At 41.3% G+C, this 25569-nt stretch overlaps 2 protein-coding genes across 3 annotated transcripts in view; one reads left to right on the top strand and one right to left on the bottom strand.

The window, feature by feature from the left end:
- Nucleotides 1–11729, bottom strand: part of FGD6 (FYVE, RhoGEF and PH domain containing 6) — a 54937-nt gene extending 43208 nt beyond the window's left edge. The window contains exon 1 of the mRNA XM_081209628.1: nt 11447–11729. Within this exon, the coding sequence (XP_081065754.1) occupies nt 11447–11459 (13 nt within the window). The 5' untranslated portion in view covers nt 11460–11729. The remainder of the gene's footprint in view (nt 1–11446) is intronic.
- Nucleotides 11730–11870: 141 nt separating this feature from the next.
- The window catches only part of VEZT (vezatin, adherens junctions transmembrane protein), a 33648-nt gene continuing 19949 nt past the window's right edge, over nt 11871–25569 (top strand). For both annotated transcript variants that reach the window (XM_081209694.1, XM_081209693.1), the window contains exons 1-2: nt 11871–12032; nt 24611–24745. In XM_081209694.1, the coding sequence (XP_081065820.1) occupies nt 11997–12032; nt 24611–24745 (171 nt within the window). In that variant the 5' untranslated portion in view covers nt 11871–11996. The remainder of the gene's footprint in view (nt 12033–24610; nt 24746–25569) is intronic.

Below are 25569 nucleotides of genomic sequence, written 5' to 3'. Positions count from 1 at the left end.
CATTCTGGTTCAAGAGATGAGCATGCGACAGGTTGAAGAATTTGATTCATCTGATTGTTCATAATCAACAAATTATATAGCAGTGGGAAGGCAGACTGTGGTTACCATGTCCTTTAAATGATTTCCATACTAGCTATGAAAGAATGGCAACCAATGCTAACAATGATAATTTATACCAAGTATTAGATATAAAATATAAGTTGCAGAAAACATTTTTTAAAATAAAAATCTTATATCACATTACAATCACACTTTGTAGTTTGACTGCACCTCTTTCTACTCACTTCTCCCCAAAATGCTTAAGTAAACTTTGCAATTCCACAAAACTATAGCTACTAGCCAATAAACATTTTCATGTATCTGCTATCCTACACGTAAGTATATTAGTCATCTGTATCCTAAATGAAAGAAAAACTATCAGAACATCCAGACGCCATCATTAGTCAACACATCTGGTTCCTCCTTTTTATACCTCTGGACAGTATGCCGTCATATGTAGAAGGAAGTGAGGAGCCTGAAGCCAGACAAGGCCAAGATAATCTAATGAAAATCAATAAATCAAATTAAATTTTCCTACCTGGCATCTTAACAGATTTTTTTGCTAGCTCTGGGCGACCAAGCCAATTACAAGGCTGTCATAAATTACCACATGCAACTTGAATAGTGTGTAGCTCACCAGACGAGAACATCCAGTTGGGACTGTGGATAAGTAGGTTCAAATCTCATTCAGTGACAGTTTCACAAGTGATCTCAGGCCAGCCATACTCCATGGGTCAAGGAGATCTTACTCCCTGGCACAACTACATCCAGTGGTCATGTGCCCACCCCATCACCCATGTGTTCAGCATGTGTGTGATGGGACTTCATGTGCAATGTGATGGATGTAAAGTTCTCCATGCAAGGTATTATATTTTTGGAAGTTTTGTGGTATTTTGTTTAAAAAATATTAGAATCTGCCCTGAATACTCTGACGGTAGGGAGGGGTGTCTTAAAGCAGGTGGTCTCCAAAGCAAAAGCAAAAAGCTTCAACCACTTATTTTCTCAGCAGCAACTGCAAGCACTGCTGTTTCATTAAAGAAATATTCATTTATAGCAGATGATGACAAAATACAAATAGACTAAAATCTTTTATCTCATTTCTAATTAACATTCTGAGTAATTTCTGTTGAGGAGTCTAATAAAAAGGTCAAGCACAGACAATGAAAGGCAATGCCATTAAGTGTCCCTTGTACTAAACACAAGCATGGATTTACTAAAAGTTTAATTTATGTCATCCAGACAATGATATTGCTTCAAAACATAGTCTCGTAGATGTTTTCCTCTAAGTCTGAGCTTCGAAGACAATTTTGTTGGATGTGATCCACCTTCAAGGATCTAACCCTGCCATATATTTTATCTTTAATTAATGGATTTGCGGTCTCATATTCAATGTGATATGTGATAAACTTATCTGTAGGCGCTGCATAAACTAAAAGTCCCATACCACTTAATCCAGCTATTTATTACAAACTATTCTTACATGCCTTTTGGGGGGAAACAGTCTACAGCTTTACCCACTGTAAGAGGAAGACTTTGTGTGTACCCTTCCACGTGCAACACTTAGGCCAACTTAGAATCACTTTAATACATTTTCAATCATTTCTAAGAGGTTATGAGTCCTCCAACCCCCACATTTTCATCCCACAAATTTTAACAGTTACCTTCTCTCTATTAATTGTAGAAGTTACTAAGTTTCCTCCTTTGGCACGCGAGAAATTCATCATGACCTCTACGATGAAGTACTTTTTATGACGAATGTCTCCTTTGCAGTTTTATGGAATTACATCTCTAAAATATTTCTATTCACCTGCTCCATGTCAAAGTCATCCACAACTCATCTGTTAATTTTAAGCTTATCACCAATCACCAACCACCACCCTGAACTTAGGTTGTATTTTTAACATCAGCAGGCTCTTTCAGCTAACTTGCCAACTTCATGCTCTGTGATCTCCGTAATGTACGGGGCAAACAAGTGCTGACATGGTGATCCCTCATCCATCTCTTGAAAGAACATTCATCTTCCAGTCCTACTATTTTTCAGTCATAAAACAGCTACATAAATTGCACAGCCTACGGCAGTCTGGAAAACAATTCATATAAAAGACACTATAAACCTATGTCCTTCTTCAGACAACTTTCCAATTGTCCTACAGATTTTCAGACCCCACTCCCGAACAGCGGAGGAGCATATGCCTGAGCTGCACAGGGCGGGCACACTCCCAAGGGGTGTGGGGTGCGGAGGTTGCCCTCCCAAGCATGGGGTAGCCGCTCGGGTGCACGGAGCAGTGCACACCCCCTGCAACTGGGTGCAGAGTGACCTGCTGATGGCGGACATTCGGCGCGCCACCCGCCTGTGAGTCCCAAGCCTCCCCCGAGCTGTCAAAACAAAGGGGGAAGGGGGGAATGCCACCGGCAAAGCAGCGCAGCTCCCCCCTTCCCTGACAGCTCGGGGTAGGCTTGGGAATCGCAGGCAGGTGGCGTGCCAAATGCCACCCCTCCTCAGCGAAGACACCCAGGGCGGTCCACCTCCACCGCACCCCCCTTCCTCTGTCCCTGCTCCTGAACAGCTTTGAGGTGGTGGGTGGGAACAGAAGCAGACAAGGAACAATATGAAGATGTGTGTAGCTTGCAAGAACATGTTTCTCAATGCTCAGGGCAGAAGAGGAAGCTCAGCTCAGAAACTTCTACACCCAGGAACTTCCTGGACTTGTTGCCTTGTAGTTCCTTCCTTCAACCCGAACCAAGTGATGGCACATGAGCACACTAGTTCAAGAAAGACTACAGATTCAAATCCTAATTGTGTCTTTCCCTTTATGGCTGTACATAAAAGTGAAGCCCTCTCACTAAGATAATTACACATTGTGCTAATACAGATAACATCTTCTCAATTCAGTATAGAAATCCACTTGTGCGTATAGTGTTGAACTTCAGTGGCCACCATATATCAATGTACCATTGGTTCATCATAATGTATCTATTAATTTATGGTCTTTAAAACTTAATGCCTACAATCTCTTCTACCTATTCTAAAACAACTATGTTTTTTACCAAGCCAAACACCAAAAAAAAAAAAACCCTACACCAAAAGCTTTCATCCTCAAGTTGTCTCCTTGTAGCACTCTGGACAGATATTAATTTCTTAAGCATTATCCTCAAACAAAAGTTCAATTCATGGCTATCAGCAACCAAGCATCTCCCCATCTTGGTTTCCTAGCAATTAAATGGAATAGTCATCTATGATATCACAGAACATCACCTTTTCATAGAAAACCCCTTCATAATTTTTCAGCAGCCTCAGACGTTAATCAACAACCCGTCTCAGACAATTCAATTTAACTCAGGTTGAAACTTGCCTTTTCCTTTATTTATATCATGAGGTGCACTTCCCACACATGTCAAGCATGAATCATACTCAGCTGGGTTTAATAGGCACAGCCCATCTGCTCACCAAGGCGCTCGACTCCTTTAAACAGGATACTCAAATTCTCTTCCAGTCGCTCCTCACAAATGCAGAATCATCCATAAGTTTTCTGAATAAGAGCAGCTCTTCGTGGACACAAAGAGGAACTTCATGAATGCCTGTCTCAACGGCCTTCTGCCATGCCCTGAACCTCTGCACTTCTCAGACCAACTATATGTCTTTTCTTTTGTTATGCAATGCCAAACAGATATTCTGTCTCCTTTCCCTCTCATCATTGACTTTTTTCTTACTTAAACTCATATTTTTTTAAAATTCCCTCATTATAAAGGTTATCATTTTGAATCTAAAGAGGACCAGGCAACATGTAAAAGTGAATACAGCATTTCCACCTTCTCAGTCTTACATTGCAAACCTTTCCCCCCTATTCTGTTTTGCTCAGTGCCTGTGATTTTTCCCCCTCCTTCAGGTGCACGAGTGTTCAACATAAACACAAAAGGAAATGACTCACAACATCCCGGAAGATAGGAAGCAATCTTTCAAAACTGGGATTGGGGAAGATATATTTTCTAAAACTGTGATGGTAACTGACATAAATGCATTCCAAATCCAAAAGGAAAACATTAATTTAAACCCTTAACTTGCTTAACGCCATCATGATGAAGGAAAACAGGAAAATTGTGAATAGCTTTAAAACGAATACAGAAGAGATGAACAAACAACTTCCTTAATCCGGATGGTGCAGCTGTACCTGAATAAATAGTGGAATTTTTAAAGGATCAAAAGGACACCTTACCCTGCTAATCTAATTTTTTAGCCTTTCAAATAAAAACACTGAAAGAGCGTAATGTGCATCTAGTTGTCTTCCTATTTGTTGCGTATTGCCCTCATCTGTTGTACTATAAGAGTTCCTGGTTTTCGAAAACAGAATAAAAACTGCAGTTTAGTGCATTCAGATTAAGAGCTCAAAATTAGGCCTTTGTTTTGCAACTGCATCACCACAACTATATTTCTTCCAAGGCATAGTCTCCAACTTCCAGCCTGATCATAAAGATATTTACTTGGTGGTCTCTTCAATTTGGTACAATAGATGTACAGTCAAATCCTATGCATGTTTACATAGAAGACAGGGCATTAAGTTCAGTAGACGTCACTTGCAAATGTGCCTAAGGCTGCAATCCTATGCGCACATACTTGAGAGCAAGTCCCTTGAGTTTAGTGGGACTTAATTTCAAGAAAACACACACAAGACCAGAGATCGTTGTAGCTTTTAAAATGACATCATCACTTTTTATGGACCTGCACCTGAACATTTACGCTCGCAGAACATAAGGCCACATGAGCATATATTTCACAGCAATATATTTTCATCATAGTGCTCATCCCAAGTCCCTAAATCACTATATCTGGCAAATTAATTGAGCAAGCACAAAGCCTAATTTCTAGACTTGCTATGTCAGCAATCAGATATGCAGGGACAGTAGCTACACCGCCACACTGTTACAAAATGAGGTATTAAGATGTTCAACTGGTTCTGCTGCAAAGCTGACATAGTGGGAGGAAGCCCTGCCAACATTCGATATTCTAACTTCTCCAGCCCTAAACCATCCTAACTCAAGTTTATAAATGGGATTCTATTAATTCATACCTTGACTTTAACCTTCACTAAAGGCTATACAGTGGTACCTCGGGTTACATACGGTTCAGGTTACATACGCTTCAGGTTATAGATTCCGCTAACCCAGAAATAGTACCTCAGGTTAAGAACTTTGCTTCAGGATGAGAACAGAAATTGTGCTCTGGCAGCGCGGCAGGAGCAGGAGGCCCCATTAGCTAAAGTGGTACTTCAGGTTAAGAACAGTTTCAGGTTAAGTACGGACCTCCGGAACAAATTACGTACTTAACCCGAGGTACCACTGTATACCTAAACAAATATTCAGTCATGTAGCCAAATTTAGCTTCTATGTAACCACGTCCAACTACACACTCTAGGACTCTTGACATATCAAGTGGGGAAAATGCAGGAGATGAAAGCCTACTGAGTGTTTGCCAATAATGTGCATGTTACTTATGAGATCTATTTTATGACCTTCTTCAAGATTTAAATTCTCTCATTCAAGAGCAGACATATTTACCAGAGTGGTCTAGCTGCTAGGAAAACTCCACTGGCTCATTCAGACTACTACACTGTTAAAGCTACTCTTTGCCACCCCCAAAATGCAAACAAATCCAGTTGCAAGGAAAAAACCTTGTTTGAGCATCTCCCCAAACCAACCATCACAAATCCTGGAAAATGCATTGTTAAACTAAACCCAAAGCTAACAATAGTCCACATCAGTCTAACACTGCTCTGAAAAGAAACTGGCAACTCAGAATTATCAAAGTCTTAGGTACCTACAGAGTTAACATGTATGCAATGATTAGCTGGCTTTTTTACACTGTGGAACCCTTTTAACTTTCTCTCAAGCATCACCAAAGCTTCTGTCTCTGATTCAATAGACAGGCTTTAGAAGGTTTCAAAAACATTTCCAACAGATCAATGGAAACATAACACTGCTGATCAATTCATTTTAATTTTAAGGAGCAGGCCCTGGCTTCACATGTTCCTTCTCTTGCTATGCCAGTTGCTCATGGTGCAATGTTACATTTAGTTAGCTGTAACCCAGTTTAGCCCTGCAAACCCTGGTTAACATTCATCTGTGCAGATGCAACAGCCGCACCATGGTTACAAGTGTAGGGGGAATGAAAGGGGTGGGGTGGGGAGTTAATGTAGGTGAGGGATGGAGAGTCCATTCCCATCTCTTTGTGGTTAAAATATCACCAGTATTTCTGTGCTAGGTTATTGAGATGCTTTTACCAGCTTTGTAACACTATCACAAAATGTGGAGCGCAATACATTTTGCTGCTTATTTCACAATCCACTTCACTAAGTGCAATTTTGTAATCGGGTAACACTGTTGTCCTTCATTCCCAAATTATTTCTGGTAATAGGAAACTCCCTTCAATTCAATTTGGAACCTGTTGGCATTTACAATATTTATTGGAGAACTATTGGGCAAACCTCAGTTTCCACACGAATTCTCTCCCAACTGGTAACAATGGCACATGTGCACGAATGCCTCTTGTCATATTGCTTGATTTTAAAGGGCCTCTAAAAATGTTCTCATTTTTGCCTAGTTGCTTGCCACTAAGCACAGGTTAGGAAGAACTTTCAAAACACATGTGCCAAATCTCATTTTACATTCTAAAATGTAAAACGCCAGATCCATTATAAATCCAAGCATTGCAAGCAGAATAAATTTTTGTTCTGAACCAGATAGTTACAAACTTTGGCTGCATCACAATTACAAAAACAAAAACCTGTGGATGTGTCCCATCAATGCAAGCATTTGAGCAGCAGGACTTTGGCCCCCCTCTGCCTCCTGTGCATACCCTGTGTCCTCCCCAAATCTGGCTCCAGAGAGTTGGAGGGATCTGCCGAACAGATTTCTGGGGCATGCACTGAGAGGTGGATAACATTCCATTGCACAAGCAGAAATCCTTGTGCTGCAGAACATTCACAGAGTGCTATGTTGAATATAACCCTAAAGGTTCAAATACTGAAACATTTATTGATTCAACTCTCTAATTATTTAATACTTAAAAGTAAATGCTGTTTGCTTCCAGAAACCTTTTCATCTTGATTAGTCACTGTCCCACTACCATTTTCTAATTATTAACTTAATTTTAGCACTAGGAATACACCTCCAAGATTATGAGCCATTTTGATCTTGGAACGAGATCTAATTGAGAAGACAGCGCAATTAGCAAAGTATGAACAAAAAGATATGGTGGGTGTCCTAAAGTAACTGCTAAACAACAGAAAATTATCCAAGTCAGTTACATGTGCACTATTACAGCTTTGGTAACATAAACAATATATTGCCAAATAATTAAAATGCAAACATTAAAATAATTCTGCTCTCAATGATGTGCCAATTAATAAAATTGCAAAGACAGCTAGGTACTGCAGAGACTTAATGGGTTTAAGGCATTACTCCAAAATGCTTCCACAGACATCTGAGGAGCAACCATGGGACAAGCTGAAATATGTCTACATTTGACCATGGACCACAATCAGGAATGGAATCCTTCCCATTAAGGAAACATCGTAAGTATCCATTATGCCTTATATCTGTTTTTTGATACTTCCATGAAAGGAGCTGATAAGGATGATTTATCTGCTGCTTTCCATTCAATGAAGAGTGTTCTTATTTATGCTGCTCATGGAGGCATAAAGCAGCTATTAACCTAGAGAATGGGCAAACAAAAACATGGATAATGTACCTCTGTTTCACAAACGCTCACCCTTCCCTGAAAAATACCCAGAAATACAATAACTTCTCATTTAAAGGTGAAAAAAGGTTAGGAAATGCCAAGCACTGATGTTGATCAGTTCAAATAAAAGCCTAATTAATGCCTTCCATGATGTTGATCAGTTCAAATAAAAGCCTAATTAATGCCTTCCATGATTAACATATGTGACTAAACTTGTATGATCTTGATTAAGATGGGAGTATACTCTTGAAAAGGAAATAAGTATCAGTGGAATTAGCATTAATAATTCTGGTAATGCCACATAAACAAAATAATGCTCTTATAAATACTGACTGCTATAGTAAAACATGTGTATTTAAGATTGATTTTTACACAAGAGGACAATTCTCCAAACAAAGACTTAAGCTTAGAATTCTACTTTCCTACAGCTCACTCTACCTCTGAAACACAAGAATTTTCCTGTGTGTTAGAAAACCCCAGTGACAGTCTACAAAGTCCAGACCTCACCCAGATAATAAAACTGTGTGTCACGAAAAGGGCAACAGATAAGAATGCCTAGTCATGTGTTCATGTGTGCTCCACTGCTGTAGAGACCTAGTAGCAAGCCATTATAGGTCAATGAAAATTCAGCACTGGATCTGAATAACGATTCACAAACGAAACACCAGTACACCTTGGTCACTTTCCATGTCATCCAGAGTATCATGGCTGCTGCAAGCTCTGCAGTTGTTTCCATGTCATTCCTGGAGTTTATCCGTTGCTTTTGTAGGTTGGATGAACTTAATACACACCACAAACACTCTAGCACCTGGGCAGAAGATATAAATGCTCCCAGGTTGGTGTAGGACACTCTTCCCCAAGCCTTTCAGAAATTATGGACTGTAGTTTCCATTATCCCCAATAATGACCATGGTCACCATTGGCCATGCTCGTTGGGGCTGATGGGAGTTCAACAACATCTGGAGGCACCAGTCTGGGGGAAGCTGGTGTAGGAGTAGCCATGAAGGCTATAGTAACCATGCTATTGTGGAGAGGTAGCTGTCTGCTATAGCAGAAACAGAGCCTTCTGGCATATTAAAGATGAACAAATATATTATGGATTAATTTTACACATTTACAATGATTCCTATAAAGTGAGAACAAAGAGTGTCTAGATCTGAACAGCTGACCTCAAGCTCCATTGCTTGGCTATGTCACAAAGAAACCATACACAGCCTATTTAGCTACAGCTTACTTCCAGGCAAACATATTTATGATAAGGATACAAATTACTGGTAATTTTGCCAAGTGCCACACAAAACTTGACTAAACAAGGTTATCAATGAAGTTATCAGGATGAGAATGTTTCCTGCGCACACATGGCTTCTCAGACACAAGCTCTATTGAGGTCAATTAGATTTATTTCCAAGTAAGCCTATATATGATTACACTTGAAGACTGCAATTCTATACACAATTAACTGAGAGTAATCATGCACTCCAAAACCCAGGTGCAATCCTACCCCCACCCCTACTGGGAGCGGTTAGGATGTGGTGAATCTTAAGTAAATTATTTATCTAGGAGTTATCTACTCCAACTGAGGAAAGGCCTGCTTACTGCCGGTGCAAGTTAAGACAGCCCAGGTTACACTAAGAAAAAGGGGTGTGTCAAGAGTAGGGAATGGGTGGAGTAAGGGAGAAACAGATACATTGCATATTTACCAGCTCCATCCACAGGTACCTTACACTACCAAAACTGCAGATGTTAGTATAGTTACAGCTAGGTAGTCATGTTGGTCTGCCGTAGTCGAAACTAAATAGAAGTGTGCATGCGCACGAAAGCTCATACCAATAACAAACTTAGTTGGTCTCTAAGGTGCTACTGGAAGGATGTTAGTATACTCACCCCAAAAGGAATGAATACAAGGGCAGACAGTGAAGGTTTACACTGCTTCCTGACCCCACCCAGACCAGAGAGTTAGGATGCAGCCATGGGTGTAGCCAGGATTTTGGGGGAGGAGCAGACCTTTCTGTTAGGGGGGGCAGAACCTCAGATAGTTATGCATTTTTTATTGATTTAGGGGGGTAGCTGCCCCTCTCTGCCCCCCACCTTGACTACGCCCGTGGATACAGATTAACTTTCACAGGAAATACACTGGTGTATCTGCCTAGTAAGAATTGTTCTACAAGCCCCATTAAATACAATGGAATTTAATTCTGAGCAGATATTCATAGGATTCCGTTATGGTTAAGAAGCATCCTCATGCACCAGCACAAAAATTCCAATTGCCTGTTTCCACAGATGCATGCACACAAATGAATTAAACCATTTTAAAACACAGTACCAATGCCTGCAAACCATTCAGACACGAGCTCCCCACAGTTTTATAATTTTAAACAAAGCTGACTTTGTTTTCCTTAATTGGGGTCATGGCATAAAATAAAATATGCCTTTGTTTTCTGAATCATCAAGGGGTAGCTAGGGTCAACTTTTTTGTTCACCACAGCAAAAACTGAAAGAAAGTTTACTAAAAGACTATCTTCCTAGGACTATTTGTTTATAAAGTGGGAGCTCTAGGCCTGAAGCCATACAGATCGCTTCTCCACAATGTTAGTAACTGAATCAATTTAAAACCACAAGACGACACAGAGTATCAGAAATGCACTCAACAAGTTATGGGTTATGATGAGTTCTATTTAACTTGAAAGCTTGCCACATGTTCATTCAACACAATAAAAGTCACCTGACCTGTCTATGTACCTCACACAATGGCCAACTACACCTAGCAGAGTTTCTAGGTGTAGAAAAGTACAAGAGACACCTCCTTTCCCCATTAAACCAGTAAGTGTCCTTTGGGGGGGATTAAGTTTTCTGCTGAATATCTTTCTTTTTTGGGTACCACCTCGTGGTTCTAACAAAGACACCCACCCACCCAAAAAAAGAAGGATGGGTGGAAGAGAGAGGGGGAAAAAATGAAGATGAATCATTTCCTTGAGTATCTGCAGGCACAAAATAAGGAGGATAGAGTCCAACCATACCAAGCAGGAAACTGGTGCTTTTTAATTTCCTCCCAGTAGTTAGAATCACGAGGAAACAAAGACGGACTTCACAGGACACTACCGGAAAAGCAGTTATAATCCCAAAAAATAAGAGCACCAGATCATGCACTTCTCTCAGGGTACAGACCTCCAGACGAGTATTTCGGAATGGAAAGCTCTCTGAAGGGACCCCGTTGTTGCGTGAAGGGGGGGGGGCGCCAAAAACTGATGAGGGGCTTGGGAGAAACCGGGGGGGGGGGCTCAAGTAGAGCTATAGCAACTTCCCAGCAAGTGCTCTTCTCCCACTCCAACTAAGGGGGGAAGGGACATGACACAAAATACAACGGGACAGCGGGGTGGGGGGCTGTGAACAAGGACAGCTCGACTTCCAGCCTAGAGGAAGTTTCCCAGAAGACGACCCCCAGCCAAGCCTTTAAATGGAAGCAGAGAATGAGTGGAGGCGAGAGGGGGCAAAGGGAGTTTCCTTGCATTGTCTGTATCCAGCCGCGTCTGGCTGAGCAGCCCCGATGTGTCTGCTGTGTGTGTGTGTTTCCCCCCTTGTCTTTCCTGCACCTTGACCGGTCGCAGCTGGCTTCGCCGGATGAAGAGAAACTTCTCCGCAACTTTTCTCCGCTCATCCCGTCGAGAAACTCACCGGCTGAACTCATGGTGCCTCCTTCCCACGCGCCTCTCTGCCGCTGCTGTCTGCCCCTTAACCCGGCGTCCTTTTCTTAAGGCATAGCAGCTCCTCTGGAGTCTGCTGAGAGGAAAACAGGCCTCTGCTCCGTCTCGGCGGCTGCCGAAAAATGCGGCTCGTTCCCCCGACTCCCGCGGAACATCCCCGTCAAGGAGAAGCGAGAGCGACTCGCACCGAAACGAGCCCCGACAGCCACCAACTCTCCGTATAGGCTTCTCCCACAGCTACAACACGAAAGCCCCCTAGAGGCCGAGAGCCGCCAGTGCAGGCTTAAAAAGCAGAACCAAAAAAAAAATATCTCTGTTCCAAGATAAGCTTCCAATCAGCGGAGCGCTACCTGGTCTGCCTTTCTCAACCCCGCCCCCTCCGTCCTTCGCGGTGGCTGCTGGGAGTCGTAGTTTTCTTACGCCGGCGGTTGGGCCGTACGGGGAGATTATATACCGCCCGGGCTCGGCGGACTCGGTTTCCCGTCGTGCCTGGAGGGTAGAAGCACGGATGGCGGAGAAGGATGACACCGGAGTTCGACGACGAAGTGGTGTTTGAGGTAGCGAAAGCGCGGCCTATCTGGGGGTGTTTCTGAGGAGGCCGCAGGCGGAGGAGCCGGCGCCCCGGGTCCTTCACAGCCTCAGGCGGCGGGGCGGGGTGGGGCGGCCCCGTGCGTGGACGTTGGGGGTGGGTGGGGGTACCTCGCGGGGCCTTCTGCTGGGAGCGGGGGCTGCCACAGAGGGGCCAGGAGGTTCTGAGGTGGTGCTGGTCTTTGAAACCGCCCCCCTGAGAGGGAGGGAGGGTCGCCTTTAAGCCCCAGTCACGGCACTTGGAGGGCAGTAGCTCAGACAAAAGGGGCTGGCCATCTCGCCACAATCCCATCCGTGCCTGCCAGCCTGGAGCCAGTTCCAGTAGAGTTCAACAACAATAATAATAATTTATTATTTATACCCCGCCCATCTGGCTGGGTTTCACCAGCCACTCAATGGCACTTGCTCCCAGGTGAGGGTGCCTAAGATCGAAGCCTGCTTTTGTGGGAGGATGAAGGCACCGTCCGCCCCCAGACTGTGGTTCTCTTTGCCATTTCAGCTCAATAGCCTTTTTGTCCAAGGAGCACCCATCAGTCAGAGTTGTCGAGGCAGATGGAGGGGGCACCACAACAGGGTGCTGGTTGCCCCCATAGATTCCCCCAATTCAAATAGCCTGGTTAGTTTTGGTAACAGCCCCTCCCCCCGCCCCGTTTGTAAATGCTGCTGCTCAATGGCAAGCTGGGGAATGGTTCAAATGACAGCTATCCTAGATGCACATGCTGACCTGGATTTTATTGCAGAGAACTGGCTGGATGAAGCTGGGAGTGGGGTTAATCTGTCTCAACTTTGCCCCACCGGATTTCTCTGTACAGCCAATGTTAGTAACTCAGATATATAACGTAATGGTCAACTGGCACCTTAAACCTGTGTACAGTAGCAGGCAAGATCTAGGGGTCTGTCCTGATTGTATCTCCCTGACCAGATGTCCTCTCCAGCAGCCCACTGGGTTCAAGTGTGCATATCTGAAGTTAGGTGGCTGGGGCAGAATAGGGGTTCTACTGATGTACCACCCACCCTGATGCTCAACAGTCTCCCTTCCTGAACTAGCAGGGAAGGCCTTAGGGTTGGCATTCATGCTGAGGCTTTGCTGTCAGGAGTGGATCAGGATTACATGTCTGCCATGCCAACCTTGAGTCTGTACCAAGTAACTTCTGACTCCTATCCATGCTGCAGGACACACTCTGGACTTGGTTTTTTGCATTGAATTGGATGGTGGTGGTCTTAGAGTGGAGGAACTTCCTTTAGTTCCCTTGTCATGGTCATATCACCACCTTGTGGGGCTTAACCTTGCTGGATCTCAAAGCCTCTGCAGCAATGGGGGACCAATTAATATGGCATGCCAAAGAGCACCAGTAATATTTGAGATTATAATTCAGTGTGGTGGTCCCCTCTACCAGTCAAAGGAATAGAGGATCCTTTTAATAAAGGCAAGAACTATCAGTGAGGGAAAGGGCATAGCAGAGTGAATTCTGACCACTGACCCTCCATTTGTTAACACAAAGTCCTAGTGGAGATGTACTCTTTCTGATTAAAGACAATGTGTTAGTATTAACGTATAAGGGCTTTTTTGGAAGAAAGAAACACCCCATCCAAAGGTCATAGATCTCACTTTCTGTAAAGCATCTTTGTTTCCCCCACCACTGCCAACTTATTTATAGATTTACATTCCTTCTAGTAGGATCTAATTCCCCTTTTTGTGGCAGACCTGGCACAATGCAAATGCTGTTGTCTTATTTCAATAATATTGGTTAGATTAGTAAACTGTAATAATAATTAAAAAATGAATCCAGCTTCTTGAAATGTATAAAAGAAAGCACTTTTGTACACTTTCATTAGCATCATAGGTATATAGTGTAGCATGTGTTTTTCGTGTATGAGGTTTCTAACATTAGAAATCCTTGTGGTTTAATTGTAATGGATAAATAGTATTTACCTCTTGAAGCTGCACTGAACAAGAAGTTTTTGGAGTATGCTTTGAAATGGACATCTTCCTTATAAAGAGAGACCACTAAAAGTGTGTGTGTGTGTGTGTGTGTAATTTTGTGCTATTTGGGTTTTCTGCTATATTTTAGTTGGCCCAATAAAGGTATTGCCTAATATGAACTTTGGAAACTGTTTACTTAGAAACATACATGGTGAGCTTGGGGATCAGCCAAACGCCCAGTCACCCAGTGCTCTTGAGGTTTTCCTCTTCCTTGTTAGCTAGCTACAAAAACTCTTCACTATTTTGTCTTTAACTGTGTTCCAACCTATCAAACTGCTTCCTTGACCCCCTTCCCAAACAAATAGCAGATGTCCAGGAGCTAGTTGTCCCTGCAAAATCCTGAACCGAAGTTTTTTTACATGTTCAAAGAGACTGCTAACAGGCCTATTAAGCTCATTATAATAAGCCATGTTAATTTATTCTCTTTCAGTTGGTTCATTTTTTGCAGTCATAATTAAATTAAAGTGTTTACTAAGTGTAATCATTTTCAGAAGCGATATTAGACGAGGTTAATGGAAGGGGGGAAACTTCAGTTGGAAAACCAGTTAGCTAAGTATTTCTATTGTTTTACTTGATGGTGGGGGGCAGCTGCCTCCCCTGACCCTCTTGGCTATGCCCATGTATCCATGCAAGCTAGTTGTTATTCTATGCTGTTGTTTCTCAGTACATGATCCTTTTGTATTGGTAGTGTGTGTGATATATCTAAGTGCAAAAGAATAGTTCATATTCTATCTTTGCTAGAGTATTATTTATTTATTTGCCCCTTATGTATTATACCTATTCCCTCTATTATTTTGGGATTCATGCATACATTGCTCAATTAAGTTGCACGATCTGATGCAGAGAGTTGACTTGCATGCTGTACTAGTGCAGTACAAGCAGTACTAGACTGCTATGTCGCTTTCTAAGTTCAGACATTGGTTGATAGTGGTTTGTGGGAAAGACCTAATGTACTGTACATAACACTGAAGTAAAAAAAAAGCCTTTAGTGTACTTCAGTGAGGTGCATGCTTGTTTTCAAAAGTTTTAAAAACACTCTTTAAATTGAGAGTATCATCCAAAAGTAATATATATATATAGCTGATCCATTAATTTGGAAGTCTCGCTGACTTTCATAAGGCTTCCTTCCAGATAAATTGGTGTAGCTTCAGATTTTCTGGAAAGTTACATGTGTATCTATTTAATTTAGAAACAAACTTTGATTAGGTTTAATTGTGGCAGTTTCAAGATGTGTGGTTTGTTGCACTAATAAATCATTTCTACTGGTGGAATTGCTGTTGACGTTCTACCCTATCTGTGCTTTTTTCTGGATGCTCATTCCTCTGTTTCATCTACACCAGTGGGCATAACATAACTGGCTGTGGTGGAAAAGCAGAAAGTCCAATGAGTGTCAAGTTGGAAAACTGAATCCAAACAATCCTTTAAAAAAATAAATACATAAAAATCAATTAATTACCATGAAGCACCTATTCATTTAAGCACAGTTGCCCAATGCTAGTTATGCAATGCCAAAAAACAAAAGATTTTAATTTTTTTTAAGATTGGAAGTATTAATTGGGGGTGATGGCAGATGCTAAAATAGCAGAGACTAGAAAGGGATTTTTCCTAGATTTTAAAATTAGTTTGATTTTGTAATTTCACCATAAAAATCTTTCATTTCAGCACTATTTTCTAATATTTTAAAAAGATATAGCTGGAGAAACATTTTAGTTCGAATTAAAAGATCAATTAAAAATTAAATGTTTAGAAAATGGTATCAACTGCAAAGGTTAGTAAATGTGTGCGATGTATTCAGCTCTGATATGTCACTGCCAAAAACATGACTCTTAAATGTACAGAAGTGTAATGCTACACCTGTGGAGATTATTACATTCCACACACACCCCACACTTTATCTTCGCCAAAAAGCCAAGAAGCAATATACTTTTCCAACTATCTCAAAAAAGTCAGACGTTCTGTGTAAGAAAAATGGAGAATTGTAAAAAAACACACCACATAAATGGATGATAATATGTGGACCTCTTCACTTTCCTCCCAGTAGAATGTGAATGAACAAGAGGGTGATTCCGCACTAAATTCCTAGTGTAGAAGCAACCCATAGTTACCAGGAAGTGGAGAATGAAATTGGCATGTATGAGGAAAGAAGATGCATATGCTTGCAGCATGTTCCTAGTTTCTAGCCCACGGAGATGAGCTGTAATGTCTGAATTGAGCCCTTGGTGTAAGATCCTAAATTCTGGCCCCCAACTATTGATGAGATGCAAGTGAAAACTGCTCTTGCAGTTACTGAAAAAAATTACAAACTGTGAAGTGAATTCAATATCTAATGATTTTCTATTTTAAATGTGACTTATTCCCATATATTCAGTTGACTTCATGCTGTTTCATACTTTTCAAGTTTGAAATACATATCCATTGCAATAGCAAACTGGCAAGTGGAATAAAAAAAATGGCAGTCTTAATGACCTGGTGCAATTCTTTTATGAAAGGTTCTCATTAGCTTTAGAGGGTTTCCTTACTGTAACCACATCTTTTTTGTAATTTATTCATTAAGCCTGTGCTGTTACTAGAAGCACTGTTTATGAACACTCAGTTGTACTGTATTTTCCTTCATGTTATTCATTGTATATGAAGCATTCAGTATGGAACTGAGACGCTTGAGGCACCAGAATGAAACATGGTTGGCAAAACACTTTACATTATCCTTATACTTCTTTTGTGTGAACTTTGATACCTAATAATTTTCCTGTGTGTGTGTTTTGTTGTTGTTCATATTAATGACATAATTTTGAATGCCTTCTCATTTACTTAGTAACTGTTTGCTTCCATTAAGAAAAGGCTAATATTCAAGTTACTCTGAAATACTAAAGCTTGATATAAAAGTTAGAGGACAAGGCCTTTCAGATAACTTAGCTGTAACTTTTCCTTATGCTGCTATGACAACTATTTTAGTAACTTTTAATGAAAGCCTCTTGCATTCTCCTTAGTTTGATTTTGAAGGAATTGGACAAGTCCCTCCCCCCCTTCATATATTTTCTACTGCCTGTAAGAATTTTTATTCTGGTCTAATGGCATTTAATTGAAGTTTTAGATATTTGATATTTTACTGTGTTTGATGCTTTAATTTGTTGGAAGCTGCCCAGAGTGGCTGGGACAACTCAGTCAGATGGGCAGTGTATAAATTAGTAGTAGTAGTAGTAGTAGTCATCAAAATTGGAATGAACTGGTTAGTCCAGAATTTCTGAGAAGAAGAGAAGAAGAGTTTGGATTTGATATCCTGCTTTATCAGTACCCGAAGGATTCTCAAAGCGGGTAACATTCTCCTTTCCCTTCCTCCCCCACAACAAACACTCTGTGAGGTGAGTGGGGCTGAGAGACTTCAAAGAAGTGTGACTAGCCCAAGGTCACCCAGCAGCTGCAAGTGGAGGAGCGGAGACGCGAACCCGGTTCCCCAGATTACGAATCTACCGCTCTTAACCACTACACCACACTGGCTCTCAAAGAAGCTAAGTAGCTTGGCAGTTGTTTTTTTAATACAGGGGAATTTTTGACAGACTTAATTTTTATAATCCTTAATTATTTGACATATTAAGGTGGCTAGCAAATTTCTGAATGACATACAATAAGATGAACACTTTTCTGTCTTAACTGAATCAATGAAACATTTTTATGATAAACTAATTTTTGTAAAGTTAAAAGTAGCCATTTTTATAGATCCACAGTATGAAAATTGTGTTATACACTCTTCTGCTGCATCAAACCATATGCAACTGAAATAGTATAGGACAAGGGAAAGATTAATGCTATTAAGGTGTGAAACATAATCCTATCAGTGCTCAGAAATCTTTTTAGTAGGCTAAATAGGCTTAACCAATAAGAAGCATACTGTATACATTTTTTCTATTTATTTTACAAGTTGCCCTTTTCTTTGCAAATACTTGTTCCACTTTGATGTCAGCCTTCTGAATGTCAGTAACCAAAACTTAAACCAGTGTGTACAATTAGACATGAAAATGCAAATATAAAGGTTAAAGCATAAATATTAGAATGACTATTCTATTGGAATACTAAAGGAATCATGTACTGTACTGTTCGTCATCATATATGGAGTAAAATCAAGAAAGAAATTGGAATCCATCAAATTAAATGGTCTTAAAGCCTTGTCTTTAATTTGATAGCATTGAGTCTGGCTGTGAGGCAATTTTGGAAGACAGAAGGTTTTCATTTGAAAAATGTGAGAATCTGAAGGGAGCAGGAGCACAACCTTTACATAGGGGAAAATAGTTTTTATATTTATAAATAATGTACCTTTCTAGAATCCCTGTCTTGTTCTCATTCAAGATGCAATTTATGAGTAATTGGAATTGGGGAGATTTTAATGCTCGTATTGCCACTAATTGGGACCTACTAACCAAGTCCAAATGGTGGACTCCCCCATGTTTGGACAACTTTGACTTGGAACATACCAGAATTAGAACTTCAAAGGACAACAGAGTAAACAAAGCAGGAGTGACCCTTTACCAAATGGCCATTCGCTTGAATCTAGTATTCTTGAACGGCACCTTCCCCCCCGATATACCGGGGGAGTTCACTCACCTGGGACCAACATCTAACAGTGTTATCGATTACTTCTTGATCTCCGCAAATTTGGCCGTTAATGTACTTTCCTTCCAAGTTGAAAATCAACATTTCAGTGATCACCTCCCAGTAGTGACCACTTTGTCATTGTTCCGGCGCCAGAAGGACTATAAACACTCAGTCCTTCTGGAAACCTCATCATCGGTCCAAATAAGAGGGATCAAATGGTCGGAGGCTGTGGCCCAAAAATACCAGGATTTTTTCCATAGGGAAATCACTGCCTATCTACCTCAAATAACTACTGATTTACAAGATTCCAATTCGGTTTTGAAACTTTTTAAACTACTTACAACAAACCTTACCACTTTTTTTACATCACCTCCTCAAAAGGCGAAAGTGGCGCATTGCAGTGCTGGGGCCCCTTGGTTTAACACCTCTTGCAAACAAGCAAGATCCCTTCTTCGTTCCATCTATAATGAATTCAAAAACTCTAATGCCCAAGCTCTACCATCCTCCTATTTACAAGCTAAAAGAGCATACAAACAGACTTTAAAGCTGGCCAAACGCGAGTGGCATCAAAAGCGTTGGCGAGCCTTGATAGCGGCCTCTAGATCCCACAGACCACAGGAATTTTGGGCTCTGATAAACATAAGAGGAAGGAAGTACCCACTGACGATTATCCCTGCGCCCACATGGGAAAAATTCTTGAGTAAATATTTCTCCTTGGCAGAGGAATCCAACTCATCCACGGAATTCCGAGCCGACCACCTACCTTTGTGGCCCCCTACCGACCCAGACCTGATAATGGACTTGATATTAGATCTGAAAACGGGCAAAGCCCCCGGGCCAGATCTAGTCCCTGCTGAGGCTATTGTTGCGCAACCGAGGTGGTGGGCTGAAATTCTGGCCAAAGTCTTTGACGCAATTAACTCTACGGGGCTTATCCCTAGGTCATGGAAGGAGGCCGTGATCGTGCCAGTCCATAAAAAGGGTCCCCCTGCTGACCCGGAGAACTATCGGAACATCAGCCTTTTGTCTATCATCGGGAAAATCTATGCAAAATTTTTGCTGTCTAAGCTGTCTCATTGGGCAAACGACTCAAATCTGATTGGCCATGAGCAAGCGGGCTTTAGGAACAATTACTCAACCTCTGACCATATGGTAGTTATGTATCATCTTGCCAGAAAATATTCTGCCCCGAGGCGGGGGCGCCTATGTGTCGCTTTCATAGACCTAAAGGCCGCCTTCGACAGTATCCCAAGAAACTGTCTATGGAAGAAACTAGAGAGATGGGGCATAGATAGAAGACTGTTATGGCTTATAACCCAATTACACCACGGGTCGTCGGCTAGAGTGAGACTCACACCTGCGGGAAACCTATCCAACGAGGTCCCAATAAATAGAGGTGTGCGCCAAGGCTGCATTTTGGCCCCACTCCTCTTCAACCTGTTTATTAGCGATATGAAGCTCTTTCTGAATGAGTCTCAAGCCAACATTCATGCCCCCCGCCTAGCCGATTTTCGCTGCCCTTTGCTCCTATACGCCGATGATGCAGCGATCCTTTCCTACTCTAGAGTCGGTTTATGCAGAGCTCTAAAGATTTTTGCGGCTTATTGCAAACTCAACCATCTGACAATTAATCATGGGAAATCTAAAGTCCTGGTCTTTACCAGGTCTCGGAAAACTTACAGCTGGAAGTTAGATGGAGTCCAATTAGAACAGGTTTTCAAATTTAAATACCTGGGAGTCTTTTTTCACTACAACCTAAGCTGGAAGCCACAGATACAGTATTTACTAAACAAAGGGAAAACAATACTTTATGCTCTACTCCAATTTTTTGCGGCTGACGGAGCCTCCCACATCCCCTCTGCACTGAAGGTATACCACGCAAAAGTGGTTTCCACCCTCTGCTATGCTGCCCCGCTCTGGGCCCCTGGGTCCAATTTAACATCGCTGGAGACATTGCAGAATCAGTTTCTCCGTCGCCTCCTGAAACTCCCCATGTGTGTGAGCAACGCAGCCATACGTCTGGAGTTAAGGATTGCAACATTGGAGACTGTCATCTGGAAGCGAGTCTTTGGCTATTGGCTGTCCAGCTGGCATAGGCTTCCCGACCATTACCTTTTTCAGTGCCTCTGGCGGGACGAATTTGTTAATCCGTGGGTAGGAAAAATCCATGCCAAACTTCTGAGCATCGGAATTTCCCCAGCGGACTCCCTAAAGATGAACTTACGCTCAGCTAAAAGCCTCATTGAGCAAAGATTAGCAGACATTGAAAATCAACACAACCTTGCCAGAGGTGGGGGTGTCTGCTCCCCCAGGTATCACGGAATAACCCCACCACTTGACCTTCCATCATACATGTCATCTCTTTCATCAGTACCACACCGACTTGCATTTATTCGTGCAAGGTTCAATGTCCTTCCATCGAACCTGCTGAGCCACAGATTTTCCAAGGGTTTGGTGTCTCCGCTATGCGTGTGTGATGGGAAAACTGTTGAATCTCTTCCACATATAATGTTCAACTGCCCCCTACATAGCATAGCCAGGACTAAATTCCTGGGTCCTGCTTTACTGCGCTTGGTTAGCAGGCCTGTTGAGTCACACGCCGCACTGCTTTTGCAGGATACAGATCCTTCTGTTACTCTGCAGGTGGCGAGATTCCTGAATGCGGTTATCTCACATGCAAAAACCACCAAAAAACAACAACAACATCAAAATCTAATCGGACAGTTATGATGAGAGTGCATGTCGGATCTCGTCTTCAGTTTTCCTTTTTCTGTGAACCGTCCCTTGGAGCTCTCCGGGCCACATCCTGTTATTTGGCTTTGCCCAATGACCCACCCTTGCATCGCAGTGTTCACCTTCTGTTGTCAGATATTTCGGTTTTTAAGCCTTTGTGCTTTTTTATGTTTGTACATATTTTATGGGCTAATAGCCGTAAATAAATAAATAAATGAAATAAAATGAGTAATTGGCTAGATGATAAGCAGGCCAAGATGATTATGAGCCAAGGGACTATGACTAAGACATTTAAATTCAGTAGCTTGGCAAGTCTTTGCAAAGGATTCTATATAATATTGATGTGCATTATTTCTTTTAAGCAGTAGCTTCCTAAAAGCCTTTCAAAACCCATCAACTGATTGTCGGTTCCTCCTATCATACAGTAACAGAAGAAATTGCAGTGTCTTAGTGAGTTGCTGCTGGCTGCTTCTGATGATGCTAGGAAAATGCGCCTGTGTGAGAGCACAGGTGCAGTTTTTCTGACCGATGCTCCTCATTTTCTGCTCCAGTCATCCTGGAGAGGCAAGTAGAAAGAAATGGGGAGGTGGAGAATATTCTCTCAGATGCACTGGAAGTGTATCTGAGAAAGAGGTGGAATCATATTTTCCAGGAGACAAGGAATGCACTGCCTGTAAGTCTTTTATTCTTCTAATCACTGCACCTCAGAATAAACTTGGCTGACTTTTGTTTTAGGCATTAGCAGAGTTTGTACTTTAGTAGTTGAGAGGGATAAAATTCGAGAGAGAAAGAAGTTTCAAGATGATGTTGGGAGTGTCATCTGTTGTTTATATTCTAGTTCATTATATACTAGAATTGCTGTGGTTTAAAGTAAGAATATTATTGTCTGCTAATCTAAAGGAGGTTTTTAAGTTCCACTGTTAATGTGGTTAAGAGTTAATAAAATGTTAGATCCAGAGGAGATATCATAGGGTGGGAGAAGGAGGAAACCAGAGAGATACTAATGGAGAAAGTCTTAGTCATTTCCTATATAATGCATCAGCAGAAATTACAGAGGTGTGGCTTTGATTTTAGAAATACTGTAATGAATTGGATGAGTACTCAAATTTGTGTCTTAGTTTCAATTTCACTCATTAAAACAGGTAAACAATGGTAGCTATGCATAGTATGACAAGGGAATTGATGAGTTAAATCTTTCTAAATTTTGGTGTTTCTTTCAGAAACTTCTCTGTTTGCTATTTGTTGTCTTGATTTTTTTTTAATCTTTGTGGTATGTAGTTCAGTTCAGTAAAAATACATTAGATCTTTTCAGTAAAATTAGCCAACTAGTTGCTAAGGGTCTGGGGCATGCATCATTATTAATTAGATTCTTTACAGCATTCACCCTGATACACTGTGTTTAGTAATACTTCACTTACCACTACACTATACATGTACAGGCAGGTTCAGCAGAAAGATAGGGACTAGTTCCAGGGTTCTTTAGACATATATGCTAGGTATGTACCTGAAAGCTGTAGAGATAAAAGCTTCAAGTTGCACATATTGAGCAGTTGGTGCTTTCTGAGAGAAACCCCCCTCCTTCCAATCAGGACACAGCCTTGAAAGGAGAAGAATATTTCATTTTGAGGAGACTGTAGTAGTGTTTCATCTTACCAGATTGCTATTGCTTGAGTTCAAAAGCACTTAGCATCACTGGGTGTGTGGAGGAACTGTGGCTGAGAAGAAACTTCTTAGCCTAGGAGTGGGGAACGTGTGTCCCTCCAGATGATGTTGACTCCAGCTCCCTTCAGCCTGAATCAGCACAGCCAATGTTAAGGGATAATGGGCTTGTAGATCAACCACATTAAGGCCACCAATTTCCCACTGCTGTACAGTATATGACTCTTTCCATTCTTGTAGGGTATGGCTAGAGGAGTTGACCATTCAGCTGTTGGAGCTTTGAACTATAGCTTCAGCAGGGAGGAGACTGGGGTCAGTTGATTCCTCCTAGCTGTTGCTCCTAATGTTGTACTTATATGTAAAGGAGTTGGGCCCTTTGCTGTTCCCTTAAGACCTTAAGCTACTTGCTTACTACAGTAACCATAGCAAAGTGAAAGCTTACTAATACAAAGCAGCATTTGTCTGATTCATTTTAGTAGTTGGAAACACAACTATTTGGTGCTAATATAAACATTGTTTTAATTTCTAACTAGAACATTGTCGCCAAATAATTGGCTATTTAGTTCAAATTCTTATGTTAAATTCAGCTCTCGTCTTGTTCTCTAAACCTAACAATCCTTTGTCTCCTAGATCTGATTACCAACGGTGTTCACATCTCCTTTGCTTATCTGTTTCTTACTTCACATAACCTATGAAATCTTCTGTCCTGAAGCCATATGTGTAGTTTTGCTCCCTCCCATTCCTGTTCCCCTAAGTTGCCTCCTAAAGCGCTCTATGCCTTCACCACCTACTGTATTTTTCCCTTGGGTTTTTCAGCCTATTGTTTGCTCTCACTTCCTTCACCTCTCATGATTCTTGGCTAGGTTCCCAGCCTGCTCATCTCTCCTGTTTCTTCTTCCTGCCTAAAAAGCATCCAGCCACTTTAAAGTTTTAATGCTCTATCTTATCGTCTTGTATTTTCCCTGGGCATCTGTTTTTACCAGCTACTGTTGCTAAAGTTTCTGTTCCTCAGGTTATTTCCCCCTTTTTTTCAACAACCTCCTTCTCTGGTGTCAGACTTACCTGATTCTGAGCTGTCCAGTTTTCCAGGATTTCTTCCTATTCGCCTTTTTTGTTATGAGACTGCCTCCCATAACTCCTCTTTAGTAGCCCTTGTGTGACACTTTTCTCTTTCCTTGCAGAAACTCGACTACCAGTATTCTGTTGACAACTTCATTCCTTGAGTAGTTTAAACGTTTGTGAACATTCCATGATACCACATTTGCTCAGCTAGAAGCTTAGCAGTAAATCCCCTAACACACTATAATGTAGAACGGACTGTTTATAATTGGTCCAGAACAGGTTAATTAAATTTTTTCATGTCATGAGGAAGTTTGGTTGGACTTTGGCTGGAGGAAAACAAGAATATGAGTCTTATTTCAGTATAATTTGTAGTTACCTTGATTGTTTAAATTCATTTTTAACATCTGCCCTGAGACTATTCAGTGAAGGGTGGGCTATAAATAAAAATAATGAATGCATCTTGAACTCAGAATATTTCATATAAACAAATCAATTAATTATACCTTTAATTTTTTATTTTAGAATTCACCACTTTATCAGTACTTACAGGACGTAGGGCATACTGATTTTGAAGTATGTTCACCATTGGTACAAAAGCCGGAAGAATGTACATTCGAAGAGGGGCAAAAAGACATGGCTACAGTTGCAATTCAGAACGTAAGTACTCAATTTGGTAATTCAGCTGCTACATAATCTGTCAAATGAAAATCCCAGCCTCTATTTAAAAATGGACTCCCTTCATAATGTGTATCCTTTGTCTGCATTTCAGTGGTATTGAATACCGTGCATTATTGTGCACTGTTTATTATTAACAGTTTATTATTGTGCAGAGCTAGTCCTGCCTTTGCATCCCTTGTGCAAGTTGTCCAGATGTTGTTTTTAAGAGGCAGCTGGAGTCAGGTGATGGTCAGGGTTTTCTCCCCACCACCCCTTACATACATCAGTAAGATCCAACACTCGCTCTCCCCAATCTGTAGTCATGGTATCACTTTATTTTAGTCCTAATTACTGTACTTATTTAATGTTGTAATACAAATAGTTTGAGTTCCCTAAAAGCAGTCCAGATTCATCCACTGTGTTCTGTTGTCAATTCCCCCCCCAACCCACTGCTCTTTTACATCATGCAGCCTAGAGGAGAGGGGGATGATATAATGCATATGGATTATAGTTAATAGCTTAATGTCTGTTGCATATTGAAGATTTAAAAAAAACAAGATGAACTTGCTTTAACCCAGCATGGTAAATCATTATTTTAACCTTTTCCTTTAGTTTGCATTAGATTTCATATAATAAGTGTACCACTCAAATTTCACAGGTTTTTAATTGAATAAATCTCCTAAATACCGTTGAATTTGTTCAGTATTACTTTCCCCCTCCAGAAACATGTCTCATTATGATCTGGCTCAGAATCCAGTTATAATAATGAAAGCTGAACACTGACCAGTTTCACTATAGCAGAGAAAGAAGCATCTTTTTTCCTG

The sequence above is a fragment of the Podarcis bocagei genome (genome assembly GCF_964188305.1).
Source record: "Podarcis bocagei genome assembly, chromosome: 10".
NCBI classification, from domain to species: Eukaryota; Metazoa; Chordata; class Lepidosauria; order Squamata; family Lacertidae; genus Podarcis; species Podarcis bocagei.
The sequence above is the reverse complement of the archived record's forward strand: the minus strand, read 5'-3'. Positions and strand labels throughout refer to the sequence as shown.